General features: G+C 47.7%; 1 protein-coding gene across 2 annotated transcripts in view; it reads right to left on the reverse strand.

Moving 5' to 3' along the window:
• Positions 1-1,857: 1,857 nt before the first annotated feature.
• RPP30 (ribonuclease P/MRP subunit p30) overlaps positions 1,858-21,989 on the reverse strand; it is a 209,458-nt gene continuing 189,326 nt past the window's right edge. The window contains exon 11 of one of the 2 annotated variants that reach the window (XM_069611311.1): positions 1,858-2,556. In XM_069611311.1, the coding sequence (XP_069467412.1) occupies positions 2,444-2,556 (113 nt within the window). In that variant the 3' untranslated portion in view covers positions 1,858-2,443. The remainder of the gene's footprint in view (positions 2,557-21,989) is intronic. The other variant, XM_069611312.1, reaches the window with a different exon arrangement.

Raw genomic sequence — 21,989 nt, forward strand, 5'->3', positions numbered from 1 at the left:
TTTAAGATAGCCACTGTCACTACTGAAACACCTGCCAGAATAAGTACAAATATTTGCAAACTTGATGAACTGAACAAAGGGCTGAGGTAATGTCTTCGATGACTAGAGTATGTTGCACCTTAGGGAAATGGTCCTTCTCCTATGTGTCCACTACAGTTTCAAATCTCCAACCATTCTGGAGTATCACACTGTTCAGGAGAGGCTGAAAGGCACATTGGTTTCACTTGGCTTTTTATCAAATGCATATATTCCTGTGCGCTAGTTTTAATTAGTTTAATAAAAGTAAAGTCTATTTGTACCTACATCCAGCTACTGGCTAAACTCATGCAATCATTTGATGTGAAGTTCTGCTCCTACACCGATGACACTGATATAGGAAAGTGTCACAAACAGCCTCAGGGATTGTCTTGACTTGGTTTTGCAATAGGTTATTAGCAAGGAGCAGTTATTTTGGACTCTATACTTGCGAAATACTCATACCAGGGTAATAGCTCTTATTTTCCTTTCTTGCCCTAGAACGTCTCCTGGTCTTCATATCAGGATAAGACCTGTGCAAGGTGATTCTCCCTGTTCGGTTAACAAGAGCAAGACTTAAACACGGCCACCCTCATACTTCCTTCTTGCCATAGCTTCCCTCCACCTGGGTATTGGTCAAGCTGCAGTATTTATAGCAACCTAGAGAAGGGTCATGCTCTGGGGTATGAGCTCACCACAAGGTGATCACAAACTTAACAAGGCAACAGTTCTTAGTTTGCTCTGGTGGCTTTGTGACTGCCAACATTATCTGGGGTAGAGAGCCTAGTTGTCTTCTCTCTTGCTCCTTTTCAAGATTTGGATCAGACCAACTTTTGGTTGAAACCCCCCAGAAGACGCCTCCCACCAGCCTTAACCCCTACAGTGTGGCTTGCTTTGGCACAACCACCTCCTGGTCTTCAATTATTCTATAATGTGACCTATTTGACCTGGTCACCTCTAGTTCTTCCTCTCGGTCTGCTCTACCTGCTGCAACACAAACTATCTTGAAGGCCTCTTAGACACCACACAGTCTAGGAATTTCTGTATCATTGTATATGCTGGTTTTAACATTAAGTGTTCCAATAAGCATTCGGATTAGTGGGCCTACGGCCCACCCTTAGCCCAAGACAGTCTGGTGTAATAGGGGCTAATGGGTTCAACAACATCCCTATGTATATGCCCCCACATGTTGTGCTTATTCTAATATTTCAATATGGCCACTGTCCCAGCCCCATGATGGCTACCCATCCTTTGTTACAGCTGGCAGAGCACACAGTAAATACATACACTGGTTGCTTATGTACCCACATGGTGCCCATATGCTCATCAGTGTTCATTACTCTGCTGACTCAGGATTATCACTGGGCTCTGTTCAGCCATCCACTTCAGGGTTCGCTGCATATGATGTGTGATCCTCAGTGACCCCCATTCTGCCTGTGGACTCCCAAATAAAGTTTGAACGAAGCCACAAAGTCCCGGGTTGTACAGCAATGATTAAAAACCCTTCCTAAGGCTAGTGTTTTCAGGGTTCTTTCCCTCAAACGTATTCCTCACATACTGTGATAGCATTGGGCCCCTTCCACACTTCTCGTTGTATGCCTACGTCATGGTGGGGTATATTTTTGACCTGTTCTTTATGTGGTATGCGCATGCATGATACATGATGGAATGCCCGAGGGGTGCGAGCCTTGATGTATCCTCCTAGAGTTGCATAACACAGGTGGAGGCATACCCTGGCCCTATGGACTTCTCAGTCTTCCTATAGGGTCTCTCCAACATTGATTCAATCACTCAACAGAACAAAATAGAAATCACAAGTTAACTCCACAGAGAACATCTAAACACATTATGGGTTGTTATCTATAAGAGCCCTCCTTTTTATTATGTCTCCTCTAAACAGGATAAAACATACATTTACACAGAAGTCTCAAAACCATGATAATTGGGTCTTTAAAAGAGTTACCCTGATTTCACCTTTCATGGTTGCAGGATCTTCTTTCTCCAAAAGGTCTCTGTTGGTCTTTTTTGATAGGCAGGTAGGTAATAGCTATGCATGATTAACATCTGGAAACAGCAGTCAGCCCTCTAGAAAATGTGCACACTGAGCACAAAACATGCATTTCCAAATAAATGTGCTAACCGTATTGGCACAATTAAAACATAATGTTTCTACTTTATTGTATTAATTCTTTTATGTTCAACTTACTTCCCAAAACGTTATGAGGAAAACAAATGTAAAAGAAAAACAATTAATTAATCAGTATATAAAGAGCAAAATAACAAACGGTTTGCATTTAACATAAAGTCAAACATCTGAATAAAGAAATACAAAGAAAGTACAAGTTAAATGTGGATAAAGCAATAGTACTTGCTCTTTCAAGACATAAAAGCCCAATTATGTACAATATGTGCACTTTTCCTGACGCCATCACGCTTCTTCTAGCTTGGGTCTTTTGCATGCTGGAATGCTGTTGTCTTCCTCTTCTTCAGAGGTAGACTTTTTCATGGTGTACACAATACCAAATGCTGTTTGCCTCGTTTCTGTAGTAATACAAATGCTCAGTCAGTGGAATTTCAACAAGGCAAATCACATTTTTTACAAGACAATCCTAGTTTAAAACTTGTAAAGACTTAATAATTAGCCACACATTCTACCATACCCCTATGAGTAGAAACAAACATCACACAGTATGTGGTGAAATGTTATGGAAAAGAAAACGACTATCACAGAATTGTTATTCATACAACAAATAATTGATATATGCTTGGGGTTTGATAATGCTGATATGTTGATACTAGTTGATACGTTTGGAATCTTATCAACTAGTGGATGGAGCAGAGAAAGAGAATGAAGCACCTGTGCCTGGGCGAAAGCATGCGCAAAGTACGGAAGTGCAAGCAGCCATCGGTAGGCAGAGTGGAGGAGCGGCAGTGCTTATTACAGTGGAGAAGTAATGAGAACTCTGAATCTTTCTGTAATCTGTCTGCCATACTGACTGTAACTGCCCTCCAGCTTTCATTTTGACTGTCACTGCTCCACAACTATAATATTAACTTCAGCTCCTATTCAACTCTGGCGCGACGAGCGATATTTACTGGAATTAGTGTTTTCTTTGACCAATTCCTAATTGACATTCATTCGTTTGAACGAGCTAATTCCTACTTGCGCAAGGAAAAGACGTTTTATTTATATGACGAGTGACTGGTGGCTGCTAACAGCTAGTATTTGGCACCCGTGGTTTCTTTCCTTTTGTTTCTGTCCTCCTCCTTGTGCTATAAGTGCAACATTTGTGTATCAGAACAAAATGAAAAACAAAGGAAAGCCCTACAATCTTTGGAATAAAGACCCTACACCTCTTGATAACGATGTTGCTAAAGTCCTGGAGGATGCTAACATTGTCATGGAAAGATTACATATTTTTCCCTCCAGGTTAAACCACAGGATAAGTCTAGAACCTATAGCCAAGTGGTTCAGACTCATATGGGGAGTGCAACCGTAAATGACCCGGGCTCTCTGCGTTGAGCGTCTGATGATGGAGACGTAGATCTTAGGGGGGATAGGCAGCATACCTAAGTTGAAGTGATTTTATCAGCTGAGAGCCAAGAGACGAGGCAGCTGCATACTATGGTGGGTGACACAGGGCTGGAGATGGCTAATACTTCGCTTTTAAATGAGTGCATCAGTCTTGAGGAAGAAATCCTCTACTTGGATGTGCCTATAACAAATGCAAGTGACTCTCCTTGCCTGTTCGCACCTCCAAACTCAGCAGACAAAGATGGGCCCTCTTTTGGCGACAATAGCTAGTGATCACTCCCTAGATGGAAAGTAACCTGCAATGGCGGGTGATGGAGACCCGACTTTCAACTCAAAGCTAAGTGGGAGTGCTGTTTCTGCCTTGAACTTAGTTCTTCAAGCCTTAGTTAGGCTCTACGATAACATCAATGTGGGGGTTAGATTGCACTCCACCACATTATTAGAAATCAAGGAGAGGCTGGTCAAGGCAGACAATTGTTGCTGTTGCATCTAGGGTCACAATGAGGCATGGACGGACTGTGGGGAAAGAAGGAAGTCTATTCTGATAGTGACTTGACTGACTGACTGAAACTGTGACTGGCGAAATGGTTTACAGTGACTCTTACAAAGTGTAACTCGGACACAATGGTCGCATATTTTTGGGAAGAACCTATTATTATTCAAGAACCGGTTGGAAAAATGCTTCTCTGTCCTTAAAGAGGGGTTTATCGCCTCAAAGAAAACTAAGGAAATTGTCAGAATGTCTCAAACCAGGTAGGTCCCTGTTGTGTCTTCAAAAGCCTACCTCTAACCTGAACACTAAAAACTGAATCCAAATGAACCCAACTGTACAAGGATGATCTCTTCTAAAGTAAAGTGTTCATTTTGGTTCCAACCAACAGAAAAGTTCCCAGTCTCTTGTGTTATCAAAATTGATGAAACAAAGAAACGTTCACAAGTGTAGAAGAACTCCAATGCTAGGGTTGTGATGCTTTCCACTATATTCCTTCTTGTTCAACTTTCTTTCCATCTAGTCCTCTCAGGCCTGTATTTTTTTCTTCAGCAAATGTCACTGGATAATCCACACAAATACGTTTCTTGAATCCACACTGCTTTATCCCATCAATTTGGAGCACTCCCTTTACCAAGTGTAGAATTCCTTTTGATTAATTACTCTTCTCTCACTTTGGGTGCAGGTACCAGACTTGTAATATTCAAAACGGCTTAGTTCACTCTCCTGTCAAGCAACTGTCCTCTCATGGACTTGGATGCGGGTCCCAGAATCGCAATATTATCGATGGCTTTAAGTTTTCGGTCTCTCATTCGAGTGCAGACTCGCACTTTAGTGCTGTGTCTGCTTGGCCTGGCAATACAACTCTTTGTTGTTTGACGCTCTTGTAGTTTGGTTTCGCATGAGGCTGTGGGTCCCAGATTTGCACTTCATTCCAAAGGTCCGTTCAGCTTCCGCCATCACCGTCTTGCATGCCCAGACATCAAGCACCTCTTGGGGAACCTGTATACCTGTTTGCCTTCTCTGTGCAGGTGCCATCGTTTCCCGGGCAGCTGCTTAGTTTCTAGAGGCTGCGGTGGTGTTCGGGGCACTGACGAGGTCTGCAGCAGCTCTGCTGACTTCTGCTTCTCTCTGGCTGTGCGTCCTCCATCATGGGCACTATGCCGGTGGCTTGGTTGCCTGGAGGTTTGACTCAGCAATACCCTGCGCAGTCCTTCCATCCTGGATCACGTTGGGTTCACATCCTCTGCTCGTGGCTTCTCTTCTGGCTCTCGTCTGCTTGGCCAGTGCACGGCTGACCGATTTCCTCCTCGGAGGACAGTTCTCCATAAGCCTCTCAGATGAGCTGTCTTTTGAACTCTTGCACTGGGCCAATCAGGTGCTGTAAGAGACTAGAGCGCTCACTCTACCTCTCCAAACTGAACCCTGGACTCCTGCTCATCTTCTTCACAGTACCCAAAATAGAACCCCATGTAGCATACTTTGCATTTTCTGTTGTTTTAGTCTTGACAAATATATTAGGCTGACTAACTTGACAAAAGAACATGTTGGCCCTATTAAAAGAGGGGGAACGAGGGTTTGTATTGGAGAAGGGTTTGAATGGACTAACTCAGGGTATATTGCGATATCTGAGAATAGTAATCCCCAATCCCATAATGGGCTTCCTCCCCAATGTGATCCTCCTCCCTCGGTGTACTGTCACGGTTTTAGAACATGGCACACTCCTGCCAGGGATTCCTTCCCCAGACAATGAATGTGGAAACTTTATTTACAAAACTATAAAATCACATACATTACAATACACTCCATAAGACATTTAAAGTACTTGAAACCATCAAAACACATTTCTTTTAAAAACAACTAATTACATTGAAGCATATAACCACACATAGCCCCCAGCCTAATTCACCACATCCCCAGTCACCTCCCCCCAGCCCCTATTTGCATAAGTACAACACCAAGTCTAGTATAGCTGAAGAAATTTACCCCAAATTTTCTCAAATAAAACCAATTTCCCTTCCCTTCTGTAAAGTGTCCTCTCCATAGCCGCCAAGTCATGCATTTCAGTCAACCACGTCTCAATATTCAGAGTCAATACCGACTTCCAGTTCCGCAAAACAATTTTCTTACCGATCATTGCCCCTCGGAACAACCACTTCTTCTGATTCGGACAATGAATGTGGCGCACAATAAAACACTTTTTATCTTGAATAACCCATGAGTTATTTTATTTGAGTAGGCCCCCAACCCGTCTCGCACCCATCTTTACAAACACCTTGTGTCACAATGGACTAGGAACCAGGCCGGTGTGTATCAATAAGATATTTATACATTTTATGGTTTAATGAAAATAAAAGCTAAACCAAACAATTTGACAGCAGCCACCAATGTTGTGGCAATACAAATGTAAAGATTCCCACAATACTGTTAATTCAAAATCCCCACAATTCTCATGAATCTTTAATGGCAAATAGGAAAAATGATTTTTGAGCATTTGATAGCATTAAAGTTAAGCGGTCCCCCTGCAACACTCATCCCCAAACATCACCTAACTTAATTCCCTTCGGGTGGAAGGCAGTGGCAAGGAGTAAAGATAAAGAGAGAAAAATTTAATTTCAAATAGAGCGCATCACCCCAAGATTGGAACTCAGAAAAGAAAATGAAAACCCGATTTATGAGCAAAACGGCAGAATCGGGTTAGCTTTTTACTTGCTCAGCAGCTCACAACCACGGTGGGACAGCTAGAAAGGAAATTTGGGTTGCTACACTTTAGAAGATAAGGAAGCCTAAAGGCCTCTATTCAGCATTCCAGGGCAACATGAACACAAGGTAGGAAAATCGATTTTGGGACAGAAAACAAATGCAAAAGAAAAACACACGCGGCAGAACGGAAATTTGTTTTTACACTGGACTTGTGATGACACGCAGCCACGGAAAGGGCTTAGATGTCGAAATCGGTTTAAGGACAATGAACATTACAGATAGCATTCTAACAGAAATGGTGGTTCTCAATGGGACTACGGTATGGGTTTTTCTATGGGACAGATGCAAATCAGAATTCATAGGAAGGCACACAATACACAGGCAAATTAGTTTTTTGTTACACAGACTAATTCTGTTGAGGTTATACTTTAATGGCTATAATTATTAAAGAAAAGCACTTGGCACAAGGTGGTCAATTTCGAATTTCAACCAACTCACACCGTGAATCTCTTTATAGAGGAATTAATTGATTTACTTGAAAATAATGCTAAGGATTTATGCAGACTACTGAAAGATTTATCAAAGGAATACGCAAACATACACAGGCCAGTAGAGAGTCTTCTATGGAAAGGTGAATGAATTATACTGGCAACTTGGAATTTTCAATGGGATGCAAGATTCAAAAGAGAGGGTATGCAGTTTGAGACTGGGGTTATTTGCTACTTACAATGTAAGCTTGAGTTTGGGATTCTGGAAATCCAGAGGTCTCTAGTCACTCTGAACAGCTCGGGCAATGGATCTGGTCAATACGCTTTCCTGGATGGGATTCTGGACAGCTAGGCAGGGTCTGGTCACTATGCTTTCCTAGATGGGATTCTGGAAAGCTAGGCCAGGGTCTGGTCACTGCACCCTCCTGGATGGGATTCTGGACAGCTAGACCAGGGTCTAGTCACTGCACTCTCTTGGATGGGGTCAGCTAGGCAAGGATCTCGTCACTGCATTCTCTTGGATGAGATCAGCTACCTCCTCTCCTGTCTCCCCGGATTCTTGTGTGTGTCTGGAATCGGTGCATTTTGCTGTGGATGGATCGATGGATCCCTTGTGTCGCTCTGTCCCCCCCCTTGTATGGGCCAAATAACATCGTTCATTTTACAATCTGGGGGGATGAGGGGGAAGTACTCTGGAATTACTCCTATCCTGGGATAGGATAGTCTGTCATTCCTCTCTCCGCCCACCTGGACCTATTGGTTCAGGGGAGAGAGCCTCATTTGTCTATTTGCATTTATGATACTTCTTTGTTTCTTATGTCCACTTTTCAGCAAAAATGAGTCATGGATCATAACGCCAAACTTATAATAGCCACCACCATAAGAAGTGGATATGCGGTTTCAGTGTCTCACAGGGAATTAGACAAGCCAATAGCCAACTCCATGCGAGGTAGCTTAGCCCTTTGGCACATTTTTGCCCTTTTCTTGAAATGCATAATAGCTAAAATTCTGCCAATGATTACACATGTTCAGAACATCACTTTCCATCATTCCACCTAGTCTTTCCACCTAGTTTCATATTTGTCCCACTTATAAATCAGCCAGCAACGCGTCTTTCCTGGCCATTTCAGTTCCCAAAGTGCTAGAAACATGCACTTGGTCTCTTTACATCCGCCGAAAAATGACATGGAAACTAGCCTAATACAAAATTATTACTTATTCAGGGTGCTGGGAAAATGTCTTAATATGAAGAAGTCCTTTAATGACAATGTGGACGATTAGTCTAATGTGGGGGCGGTGCTGCAACCCCCCCCCCCCACAGCAAACTGTCTCCTCCTGGCTCTGCTTGCAACAAAGGATTTTTATGATGCCCTTTGAAATTTGACAGTTCATCCTTCAGAGTGGGTGCTGGAGGAAATCGCACTTCTTGGTTACGCACTAGCCACTGTAACGCTCACCTGATTCCCGTAGAGGCGCCGGTCTTGACTGGGCGTATACCGTATCTTCAAAGGTGATGTGTAACACACGGCTGGCAAGATGTCTGCAGATAGAAAATGTGGGATTAATGAACTGGGTTATTGAATGTCTCTCTCTTCTTCCCTTTCTCTTCTCCTGTAGAACCCCAAAGGTTAACGCTCTCACCTTAGGTAAGTGAACGCCGTGCTCTCCATCTGCCTCGAGGCAGGGTGCTGTAACCAGTTTCTTCACTGGATAAGGGGAGCAGGCCTCTTGACTTCAGAGGACTGCTGTCCGTCGTTTACTGCACGAACGGTAAGTTTCGAGTAATTCTAATGTGTTTAAAGTCTTTAGTAATGATGTCTCTTGTTTTGCAGGGTTCCGGCGATGGCGGATGGCGGGCTGAAGTGAGTTGAAGATGGAGCCCGTGTGATGAATAGAAGCGCCTGGAAACACGTAAGTAAGCGCTTGTTGCCTGCTTCACGATGCGCTCTAACTGTCTTTTTATTTTGCAGGTACAAGTTCGGGGCGGATGCAGGGTGCCGGAATACCCACTGGGTTAGATGTGGAAAGGAGTAATGGCATGTGAGTATTAAAGTTCCCCAATGTCTTTAAACGCACCTTGTTTTGTCTTTCAGATGCGGGATGCAGCGCCGAAGGCCTCCGGAGCGTGCGAAGAGTTGGTAAGCTTTTGTCTTTCAGATGCCGGAATGCAGTGTGAAGACCTCCGGAGCGCACGAAGAGTAGGTAAGCCTTTGTCTTTCAGATGCCGGAATGCAGCGCGAGGCGTTGGTGACAGCCGATGGACCAGGTAAGTGAAGAGCTGTCACTGAAGACTGTAATGCTAACCTGTTCTTTCTTGTCTTTATAGGTGTTGCTGAAGACTGGATTCAGGATGGTAAGCCTTTTTCCTTAGGCCCAGGATCAGATGCAGAAGAAACGATGAGCGTTCTGCTGCTGAGGATGCAGAATAACGCAAAGCAAGATTCATCCATCGGGTGTGGTTTAAATAGCCTCCTGTAGTGCTTAGGTGTCTCCTTCCACAGCCACGCCTAGGTAAGAAAAGAGTTCCTGCTTTCCAGAAGAGTTCCAGTGTTCTGAATCTAGGGAGTGGCTCCTGCCCCACCCAATAGGAAAAGTAGTTCCAAACAGAAGAGGATCAGAGACTCAACTGGCAGGCAAGTAAGCAGCATGGTCTGCTGCAGGTAAGTCCACCCAAGCATTATGAGCCCGGCGCTTCCAGCGCTGGGACTGGGCATATTTATGAGCCTGGTGCCACTGGCGCCAGGACTGGGTCCAAAAGGTCCCAATTGGGATTGGTTGGCACTCGGAACCTGGGTTATGGATCTGCTTCCAAGGGAGTTGGGAAAACCCTGACCTTTTGGAAGCAGAGATCATGACAGCCACACTGGCATTCTTTGTTCTCTCTTCCAGTACTGCCTGCTAGCTTGGCAGGGCAGCAAATCCTCACACTCTCGCCCACCTCATATGCCATTGATAAATAGTTAATTTATAAGCGGGATGCAAGACTTCCAATTTAGTTTTTTTTCTGCCTGAGCCAAACTGGTTTTACTGGTTCTCAAGGTAGCTGAAGTTCCGAGGGCAAGAACATAATATACATGTGTAGCCAAACCCCCCACCCACACATATTCACTGACATTTCTGTGCAAGCAAAATTGACATTTCATGAGGAGTTTTTTTTTTTTTGTAAACTCTTTTTATTAATTTTACAAGATAACACGAAAACCATCCCCCCCCCTTTCCCCCCCCTCCCCCCGGCAACAAGCTGAGACCTTACACCCTCCATTCCCTCTTAAACGAGATAAGAACAAAACAACAAAACACAGTCATCACAAGTCCAAAAGCTTCAATCGCTGCGGGCACCACATCACCTTGTAATCGTCATTAAGAACTTGCAGTAGTTCCCCCCAATCTGCCGCAAATCTTTGAGCCTTATTGTCCATGGCATAGGTTGCCCATTCCAAAGCCACTATCTCCCACAGTTTCCGGAACCAGTCTTGTATACTAGGAATTTCCGGGCCTTTCCATCTCTGGGCTATTAACTGCATAGCTGCCAGAGTCGTGATGACCATCGCTTTCTCTCTTCCTCTAGGCTCAGCCGCCTCGGAGATCACCCGCTCTCCCAATAGAACGTGCGCTGGGGTCCTCCCGGCCCTCAGACCAAATGCCTGCCCCTGTGCCTCCCTCACCTCCCTCCAGAACGCTTCTAGCTTGGGGCAGTCCCACCAGATGTGTTCCGCGGAGCCCACCATCCCGCATTCCCTCCAGCATAGGTTCGACACAGTAGGGAAACATCTATTCAGCCGGGTCGGGGTATAGTGCCACCTGAACATGATCTTATACCACGTCTCCTGTAATTGGGACGCTCTAGCCAGTTTGGGGATCTTCCTCCACAGTGTCTCCCAGTCCGCCCGACTAATCTGGCGTCCCAGTGCCTCCTCCCATTCTCTCATATACGCCCATTGGGCCCCCTCCTTAGGACTTGCCAGTGTCTTATATATGTTAGAGATGAGCCCTTTCACCCCGTCGTTCGTGAGTAAAAGTTTTTCGAAGGGAGTCGGGTCCCTTGTTGCAGCCTCCCTATTCCCAGGATGGAGAACCCAGTGGCGGATCTGAGCATATCTCAGTCTCTCCCTCTCTTGTATCGCAAAAAGCCTCTTGCAATCACTAAATGATAGCACCTCTCCTCCAGAAAACATATCACACAGTTTCCGACAACCCCCTTCTTGCCAATTCACAAAGGCACCTTTCTCCAGCCCAGGTGAGAAGTCCCCGTTACCAAACATGGGAGTGAAGGGAGATGGGAATGTGGTGATCCCCTCTGATTTAGCTAGCCTATCCCATGTGTCTGCCATGAGTTTGGTGATGGTGCTCTCATAAAGATGGGCCGGTCTAAGCCGTTTCGGGAGCCACAGAACTTCGGCCAGATTTTGATGCGCCACCGCCCTATCCATTCTCACCCACAATTTGTCTTGTGTGCCACCCTCTCCCTTCAACCATTCCCTAATTATTCGCAGTTGAGCTGCTTCATAATACCGCCTAAAATTCGGTACTGCCAGGCCCCCCTCACTCCTTGACGCCGTCAAAATGCGAGTCCCCACCCTAGGCCTCTTTCCTTCCCAAATAAAGTCCCTGGTTAGAGTTTCCAGCTCCTTGAAGTAACTCGCCGGAATCGGCAGCGGGACAGCTTGGAATAGGTACAGGAGCCTGGGGAGTGTGACCATTTTAACTGCGGCCATCCGCCCCAGCCACGAGACCCGCAATGCTCTCCACTTTAGAAAATCCCTCTTAACTGCCTTAAGAAGCGGGGGAAAATTTGCCCGAAACCATCCAGACAGGTTGGCTGTAATTCTCACCCCCAGGTAGCGTATCCCTCCCGGGCTCCACAGAAAATCAGAGGTCGCCCGTAGATTCTCTCGTTCCGCTGGGTCAAGCGTTAAATTCAAAATCTCGGATTTATTAGCATTAATCTTCAGACCCGAGGCTGATCCGAAAGCATCCAGAAGGGCCACGCAGGCCGGCAGCGAGGTCCGCGGGTCGGTAAGCATGAGCAGCATGTCATCAGCAAAGGCTGCTACTCTATGCTGATCCCCTCCAAATGGAATCCCCTGAATATTCGCTGCCTCCCGGATGGCCTGGAGGAGTGGCTCTAGATAGAGAGCAAATAGTATTGGGGAGAGTGGGCAACCTTGTTTTGTCCCTCTCTGTAGAGAAATTGCCCTTGAGGCACTCCCATTCACCATCACCCTGATGGAGGGAGTCTGATAATTTGCCTTGACCATCCTCAAGAAGTCCCCCCCAAACCCCATTTTCCCCATTATTCGAAAAAGAAAGGACCACTCGACGCGGTCAAAAGCCTTCTCCGCATCCAAGGCCACCAGGATTGCGGGGGTGAGCGTTTTATGAACCTTCTCGATTACATGAGCCACCCGACGAATGTTGTCCGCGGTTTGTCTACCTTTGACAAACCCGGCTTGATCTGGGTGTACCAGGTCTGGGAGGATGGCATCCAGCCTGTTGGCCAATATCTTAGTGAAGATCTTAGCATCCAGATTGATCAATGCAATGGGGCGATATGATGCTAGGTCTTCCGGGTTTTTATTGGGCTTCAGGAGCAAGGTAACTTTTGCCTCCTCCATGGAAGGTGTGATGCGGCCCGTGATGCGAAATGAATTAAACAGCGATGTGAGGATTGGGGTTAGTTGCACACTAAACATTTTATAAAAAACCGCTGTGTAACCATCTGGCCCCGGGGCCTTACCCGGTGGAAGGGCCCCTATCACTCCCCGCACCTCATCTTCTTCAATTTCCCGATCCAGGGCTTCACGAACCGCGCTACTTATTTCCCTCAAGTGAACACTCCGGAGGAAGCCTTCCTGTTTCTCACCCGGGGGATGTTGGGTAGCGTAGAGCGACTCGTAAAACTTGGCAAATGCTTCTTGGACCTCCCCTTGCTCCGAGACCCGATCCCCCCCTGGGAGCCTCAGCGAGGTAATCGTGTTCCTCGCCCTTTTGCCTCTCAATAATCGCGCCAATAGAGTGCCCGATTTATTGGCTTTTGCATAATATTGTTGGCGCACTGACAGCATAGCCCCTTCCGCTTTCTTGGTGCGCAACAGTTCCAACTGCCCCACCGCCTTCCTATAGGCCCGCATTGCCCTGCGAGATAGTGTGTCCCCTGCCGCCTTCCTCGCCACCTCTACTTCATCCTCCAACTGTGATTCGAGTTTTTGCATTTGCTTCACCCGATGGGCCGAAATGGCTATAAGTTCCCCCCTAAGGGTGGCCTTGAAGGCATCCCACCGCATATCTTCCCCAGTGTCCCCCTTTTTGTTCGTGTCGAAGAAGAATCTAATCTTCTCTTCAATATCCTCCCTAAGCACTGGGTCCCTCAGGATGTATGCTGGAAGTTTCCAGCCCCAAATCCCTTTCCTTTTCTGGCCCACCCCCATCACTACAGAAACTATTTTATGGTCCGCAATCCCTAACGGTCCCGTACTGACTTCCCGGATTGCTCCTACTAAAGCGGCGGAGACCCAAATATAATCAATTCTAGATTGCGACCCATGGACTCCCGACAAAAAGGTATGGCCCTCCTCATCACCTCTAACCTCCCTCCAAGTGTCGCGCAGCCCCAGCCTGCCGATCCTTTCCTTCAAATCTTTGGACATTACCGCTCCTCCGCCCTCCCCGCTACCACCGGTTCTATCCTTCCCCTTGTCCCAGGCTATGTTAAGGTCCCCAAGAAGAACAATATGGCCCCAAGAGAACCCTTCCAAAAGTTCCACTATCCGCCGTAAAAATGGGTCCTGTCCCGTGTTGGGGGCGTACACCACTGCTATTGTCAGGGGGACCCCTTGACACCTCCCTTTTACTATGATATACCTCCCGTCCTTGTCCCTTAGAGTTCCTTCGGGTTTGAAGTCTACTGTGTTCCTAATTACCAGGGCCACCCCCCTTGCTTTGCAATGACTCGAGGCATGCCATATTTGATCGAAACCCCGCAGCTTCACCCTGCCCTGGTCCCTATGAAGTAAGTGTGTTTCCTGGAGCCCCATAATATCCGGTTGCTCTTTTTGTGTGAAGTGCTCCAGCTTTTTCCTTTTAAGGGGGGTATTTAGCCCCCGAACATTATGCGTTACCCACTTAAGGGAGCCCGTAGCTGCGAGAGACCATTTGCAACAGGGAAGGTCATTTCCACCTTCATGACCCCCTCATAAGGTGACATTGGCTTGTTGCCGCCCCCCCAAACCCCTTGAAAAACTGCCCCACCCACCCCCCTTCTCCCCTGAAGGATAAAACCTTCCCGCCCTCTCCTCCCCCCAAACTCAGGCATCTCCGCCCTTCCGCTTCCAACATGGTTGCGCCCCCCGTGACCCATCCTCTCAGACACCTTACTGAAGCCCACCACCCCTCTTATCAGATCTCGGGTCAAGGTTGCATAGCGGGAGCACCGCCAGTGTCACCGGGAGTTCCCTCTCTCGACCTCGCTCCCCCCCTAGTGCCCCTCCTCCTCCTTCCCCGGATCGTCGTCCAGTTCCAGGGTCGCGTTCCACTGCGACCGCTCGTGCTCGGAAGTCCCCCACCCGGGGGAGAATCATCCAACTCGATATGAAGCAATGCAGCCCCCTCCTGGGGGGATGTAATTCGTCTCTGGGACCCCTCCCAATCAAAAAGCAAGCCAAAGGGGAATGTCCATCTATAGCGAATCGATCTCTCGTTGAGGACCTTTATCACGGGGCCCATCAGACGCCTCTTTATAAGGGTACTGCTAGCTAGGTCCTGGAAGAGGGCAATCTTCTGACCCTCAAACATTATTGGCTCTCGTAACCTTGCTTCCCTGAGGACTGCCTCCTTTTGGGCGTAACGGGCGAAGGCGGCTAAGACATCCCTTGGTTTCGCTGCCTGCCCAGTAAGTAGTCGCCCGGTTCTGTGCACTCGGTCTAGCTCCACCGTTTCCGGGTCACCTTCGCCCAGTATGTCGGCGAAAATTCCCTGAAGCACTGCCTTCAGCGATTTATCTGAGACCGATTCTGGCAGCAATTTGACTCGAATGTTGACCCTACGAGACCTATTTTCCAGGTCCTCAACTTGAAGTTCAAGATTCCTGGTGGCGACATCCAACCTTTCTATGGCTTCGCTATTTGCCGCGTTCTCTCTGTCCGCCTCTTGGAGGCCTTTCTCCAAGATGTCGGTCCTCTCTCCCAGTTGGCGCATCTCCTGCTTCAGCTCTCCCACAGCTTCACTCAGGTCTGTGCGTAACAGTTGAAATTGCTCCTGAAAGGTTTTGGACAGGTTGGCCTGTAGGGAGTGTAGCTCTCCTAGGAACTCCTTCTTGGGCATATTTGCCAGGTCTTCCGTCTGTCCCTGAGCGCTGTCCCTGCTTGCTACTCCCCCCGGGAGTTCCGAGCCCTCCTTCAAGCTTGATGCCGACCACATGGTGCGTAATGTTGTGGATGGTTCTCCTGAGGGCTGAGCTTGCCTTCCCCTTTTGCCCTTGGGCTTTGTGGTCATGCCGAGATGCCTCCCGGTGTGCAACACAGATCTTCGCTTAGCCCTCCCGCAAGCCCTCAGCCGAAGTCCCACTCCGGCTCCGGGGCTCCTTCCGCTTCCACACCTCAACCTCCGGTTGCAGGGGGTCCACTTGTCCACTTCCCCGATGTCACAGGGGCGTCACTCCACCACTACTGGCCTTCCCCCTGCATCGGCTACCAGCAACTTGTAGGCTCTTCTCCCAGGGTGGAGGTCTCCAAGTCCTTCCTCCACCCCTAGGGTCGATGGAGGAAAGGTTCCCCGCACACCAGTAGCTCCAGCCGGGCCCTCCCTCCCTCCAGTTCCGTTCAGCAGGGCTCGCCGCTACTGGGCTCCGCCCCTAATTTCACCCGGCGGCCCGTTGCGGCCTCCGCGTTGCCGGCCGCCCACTCCTCAACCAGCCGTGCTCGGGGTGCCCCCCCTCTCCGCTCACACCCCGGACTCACAGTTTGGGGCTCCGCTGGCCGCCGGGATCGACCTCCCTGGAGCGTCCTCCCTCTCCGCGGCGCTCTTCTCTGCGCTGGCGGGCCGGGCCGAGGAGCGGGCAGAGCCCCCCCCCGCGGGCCACCGCACGTCTCCTCGGGCTGCTTCCTGGGGGCACCCTCTCCGGTGGGGGCCTCCAATCGCCCGCGCCCCGCGGCGCCGCCCCCCTCCGGCTCCCGCCGCAACACGCAGCCGGCCCGCTGCAGGCCCGCAAGTCGCGTCAGCCGCGCCAGCCACTCCTCCTCCTGGACTCGGGGCCGCGTGCGTTGCAGCACTCCCCTTCGTGCCGCAGCTGCTTTGTTCCGCCGCCGCCGGCGCTCTTCCCGGACCTCCTGAGATTCGCGGGGGCTCGTGCAGCGCCCGCGATGGAGCGCTGGAGGGGTGGTGGGCGCCAACCCTATTTTCGGGTCCGAGGAGCGCCGTCGGCACAACTACTCAGTGCCGGCGGCCATCTTGGAATCCTCATGAGGAGTTTTAAACGCAATTTCGCTTATTTCCCTTCACACGTGGGCAAGCAATATTTCATTTACTGTCCAGATGCGGTTCTGTTGATTTTGAGTGGGTTTGCATGTACTGTTGGTTCATGGACACAGAGGGGTCCTGCACAGAGTTCTTGGATTTGACACAGAATAAAGAGGGAAAACCACGCTGTTTCTTTCATTTACAAAGTTTTGAGTGCAGTGGTTCATATAAAAGGAAAACAAAAGCTGTGTCGGGTTGAAATGTAGAAATCTTTGCCCCTCATGTGATTTATCAGTAAGACAATGCTGTTTCGGGGATTTATTGCCTAACTTTTTGGCCTTCAGATGGAATAAAGCACACAGGGCTGTTTTTCAATGCAGAGCATAACTTTGTGGTATTTCAGAGGAAAGAAAGAACAATTGCAGGGCCGTCTTGAATGCCATGCGCAACTTTGGTATTCAGATGACAGAACAGCAAATGTAGAGCCGTTCTGAATGCAGGTAATTTTCTTATGATTCAAATGAAAGGAAAGCAAATGCAGAGCCATTCTTTGGGTGGCAGTGGGAAATGCTCGCCACACATGTGCCAGGAAGACAAAAGCACAGCAGTTTTGGTGGCACTGTTTAATTGCGGCTTTTAGGTGAAGGGGATGTCTGCTTAGGGCCTTAAATGCACCCCACAGTACCACACCCAGGGGCTATTGTGCGGTGGATGCACCGCCCTGGCTGCATGGGAAAGGTCTCCCCCTATAGGAAAAGGAACAACATCCTCAGGTTCGCCACAAGCGCCATGGTTTGCAGAAAGCAAGTTTGAAAAAGTCTGAAAAGCAGCTCAAGTGCCCTTCGCATAGGCATATGGGCTTGCGTATGTTTTTGAGTAATATTTTAAGAGCAGTCCATTTAAGAGAACTTGAGGATATGGAGTTTCGACCAAAGGGTGAAGGTCTGAAGGATACATCTGGCCCGAGCTCTGATGGCAAGGAGACTTCTACTAATTTGAAGCCTATTGTTTCTATGGACCAGGAGATCACATTTATTCCTCCGAAAAAAAAAACTGCAGAGGGCGTAAAAATAAAACAGTTAAAACTCATTAGACATTTCCTTTACCCAGCGATTCAGGAGGAGGATGAAGATTTATCTGAACATAATGCGTGTGGAGGAAAAAAATGAAACAAGGCATGATCCCTGGTACTCCCCTGGTCCTCCGCTATTTTGTAACAGTATGTTAAACCACTGCTCTTAGCTGCACACGGCCATGTACTGAATCTTACTGGACATGTCACTGCTCAAGAAACGCTTCATCCATTATTAAAGAATGCTCACCTTCACTCTTCACACCTCTAACGTACATATTTTTTTGAGAAAGCTAAGCATGTTTTGTGCTCTCACCGTTTTGGTCTGAGGTGGCTTTAGCAGGCGAATGTTGCCATATTACAAGGCCTGTCAACTGCTTCAAAGCGAGGTGTGAGGCATTAGGTAGTATAGTTACCTTGAAGAAATGCGTTACACAGTGCTGCTTACTGATAACACTAACGAGCCCTGCCGAATACAGCTGGCATCAAAACACTGAACAAGAATGGCTTTGTCTCAAACAGCAATAAAGTGCAAGGTGTGACTTTGTCAAGACTGTAGACCAGCCCATCTATTGGCACTGATGTAGTCCTGGGAGTATAAGAGGTGGACCCAGGAGGGAGAAGGGGTTCACTTGTACCAAAGTCACTTGTTGCAGCTGGCCATTTGTTTGCTTACTGCTTTTACTAATAAAGTGTTCAGCAATCCACCGGAATCAAGTGGTCTTTAATTTTCCATAACAATCTGGTGCCTTAGACGTCGGATACTCGCTGCTCTGCGGCCTCACAGAAGGGCCACCGGGCACACTTCCTGGTGATCCCTTGGGCCTAACAAGGACTATTTTGTCAGAGGGGAGAACTGGCTGGAGCAGCTGTAGACCCCGGGGAGTTAGGGGCAGACAGAGCAGACACGGAAGCAAGAGCCGATCGGAAATTCATGGGTTGATAAACGCAGGTAACTGCATCAATGTATTGTGATGTCATATATCGTGTTATCTGAAACAGATAAAAATATCTCTAGTTGAATTTAAAGTATAGCATCTGTCTAGAGTAATAGGAGGGGATGTACCTTTGCTTAACAAAAACTGGTTATCTGGAGTAAAAAGAGTAAAGTGGTTGGTGAGCGCTGTTTTAAAAGCAGCGCATCAATGCTCCCTACTGACTTAAGAAGACATGAGACCGCAATGTCCGTCAGAGTAGCGTAGGACCGAACAGAGACAAAGGTGAATGTGTTCTGTGTGCATGCAACCAAAGTGTCGAATGAAAACCCTGTAACTGTCTTGTCTCAACACAGACCTTGTCACTTGAAACCCTCAATGTGGAACACAAGTAGCGATCCTGCTTTATATTTCTCACTCTCCTCTATCCTAGTACGGGAGCTGTAACAGGCTGCATTTCTACTCATTATATGTCTTGTCTGTTGGACCTTCCCTACCCATGTCCCTGAAGAACTGATTACTGTTCTGCATTGTGGTTAGAATAATGGGGGGAAATAAACTGTGTAACAGCAGTTATCTGAATCTGACCAACACCTGCAGGTGTTCTGCAACGGGGAAGGAACAGGACCCAGGTGATACCTGAGCCACTGAATAGACATGACAGAGTGCTTAAGTTCATGAGCCGTACCCACACCGCCAGACACAGGACTCAATGGCGTCCCGGTGCAGACGGGGTTAGGGACGGACCTGAATCCCTAATACGCCAGACCTTGTCTTTACCCCCTCTGAAAGAATAGTTTCAGGGCAATCTAGACAGGTGCTGCTCCCTCCTAAAGGGCCCACTTCATGTTTTAATCTCTACTAACCAAAAGCATGCAAGTACCTGGAACAATGCCACGAGTATACACAGACCGGGTCACCTAGACATTTTCCTCCGGAAGGAACATTCAATTTAGATAGAATCACTAACTTGAGAACAGTATCAAGAAAAGGGATCACGTGTACACCAACAGCAATGGGACAGTTACCTCGATTGGTATACCAAAGCCACTAAACGAATAACTAAATCTACGACCCAAGCATTAAAAGACTCGCAGATAAAGCTCCAGCAGTAAGCAAAATCCATCAAGAACGAAAACACAAACCTGCAGGTCCCAACCCACAAAACTGATACAAAAGGTTATACCCAGTCCTCCAAAGAGAGCCCCTGACCAAAAGAAGGCCCAAAGACATTCTGGACACTGTGACAAATCCCAAGATGCCGTCACTTCTCCCTAAGGGTGGCCCCTTCTCATGAGGCCAGGGAAGTGAGGCCGCTACCAGACAGTCGCCCTGGGGGTGGTGCTCAGCGGGAGGATCTCATGGTGAGTGTAAGGAAAGGAAGGCATGGTATCAAACAGTAAGACAGACATAAGTGATCACAGTTCAAGGGTGTTTAATGAACTTTCAAATGGGTTTGTAAAACGCCTATCTAATCCTAAATCTAAAGACGGGAGCAAGCTACGACTATCAAATAATAATAATGCAGTCCGAGTGGAGTCTTGTCAAAACAAAAGGGCCTATACTAATAAACATATTGCCAATCCTTACTTCTAAGTACGAATAGTGTGGGACCATATTATGCAAAAGAAAAGTGTTCAAGAAATGATATGTCAGGATAATTAAGCCATCCCCTTTCCCATGTTTTCAGCATGGGACAAGGCGGCACACTCGAGCTTAGCACACACTCTGGCGTCTCTGGCACAAGGATGCAGTTCAAAACCTCAGCATCAGGGCCTTCTGTGCCAAAGTCTCTTTGCCATTCAAAGTCTCTTGTTTCAGAGGGCCTGATGCGACAAACAAACATCAAAGTTTTTTTCTTCTCAGGATTTCATATGCACAATTTCTCTAGTGATTTTTTGTTCACCACGGGTCTCCCTCTGCCAGGCTCAGACCCACTTTAACACAATGCTCTTAACTGATCTTCCTCGATCGGGCTCGGATCATTTTATCTAATTCTCCAATCTTTCGTTTCTAGTTAAAAAATGACAGACTTTCGATATTGCATGGGATTTTGCTTAACCTGTCCCAGGATCACTTCGATTCACAAAATCTTTCTCTTTACAATTCTTTACTTTCACTTCCTCCACCTTCGGCTGGATACCTTACAGAGACCTTTGAATGAGCAAGCACACAGTGCCGGACCACTCTGAACGATATTGTTTCCTTTCAAAGTTCAAACATTCTCATCAGCAGTTCAACTTTACTTGCGTCTTTCATCACACTTGTTTTAATAATGTTCGTTCCAGCTGCTTGGCTTCAACACAGACCGGTCTTGTATCCGTTTCCCCAACTCACTGGCTGTGTTGATTTCTCTGTCACTACATTGCTCTTGGAGCCAAGGACGGTACCAGGGCAGCTGCTGCTTCTTCCCGACTCGATTAGATGTAGGAGGAGCGCGGGTACCTCCGACACACAATGCAGGATTCTTCAGACTTGTCTCCGGGCCTTAAGCTGTTCAATCTTGGGATCGCTTGATCATAACGGTTTCTTTCCAGAAAGGTCAAGGGAATTTCCCTCCTTGCAAACCCCTCGTAGTTCGCCATCTTTCGTCCCTCATTCAGCTGCTGTCTCAATACTGCTGTTTCCTCATGTGCTTTGCCTCGCTCATAGTGTGCTTTCATGCCCTGCGTTTTATCCGTGTGGGGAAGCTTAATGGGAATCAGGTGTGAGTGTCGGTCAGTAATTGCCTGACCTCGCCTGACCATTGTATTGGGACTCATCAGGTATACTGTTCGGGTGTTAGTGTGTTTTCTCCCAGAGCGGGCTGTTCGTGTGAATGTGTTTGTGTATGAAAAGGGTGTGGGGGCAGAGTTCTTATGTATCCTTCCTGGTAGGATGGGGTAAAGGTGTTACAGGGAAGGGGATTACACATCTCTCCGGTGTCCCACTCCCACTCCCAAACAACCTCTCAGCCAGGTGATCCTTCTGCACTGGTCCACCCCCTGGGATTGGATCCAAAAGCGATGGCCTTGTCCTGGCCAACTGGGTGACAGATCCCCCGGGGACTAGTGGGTGAGACACCTTCTGGTTTCTCACAGGAGAGACTCTCCCTCTGGGGATCAGGGAGAACATCTCGATAGAATGCAGTATTCCAGAACTCCACCCAGCTCCTTCACACCCCCTTGTCTCATACCATACTCTTCTTTGTATGTCTGTGAAGTTGATGAGACAGCATTCACTGCAAGGAAGAGTAGGGATGACTTGACCATGACTTCAGTGAGAAGTACTAAGATTAGGAGGAGGTGAGGAGCCATAA

This window comes from Ambystoma mexicanum, chromosome 8 (assembly GCF_040938575.1).
Source record: "Ambystoma mexicanum isolate Mex_15411 chromosome 8, UKY_AmexF1_1, whole genome shotgun sequence".
Taxonomy (NCBI): domain Eukaryota; kingdom Metazoa; phylum Chordata; class Amphibia; order Caudata; family Ambystomatidae; genus Ambystoma; species Ambystoma mexicanum.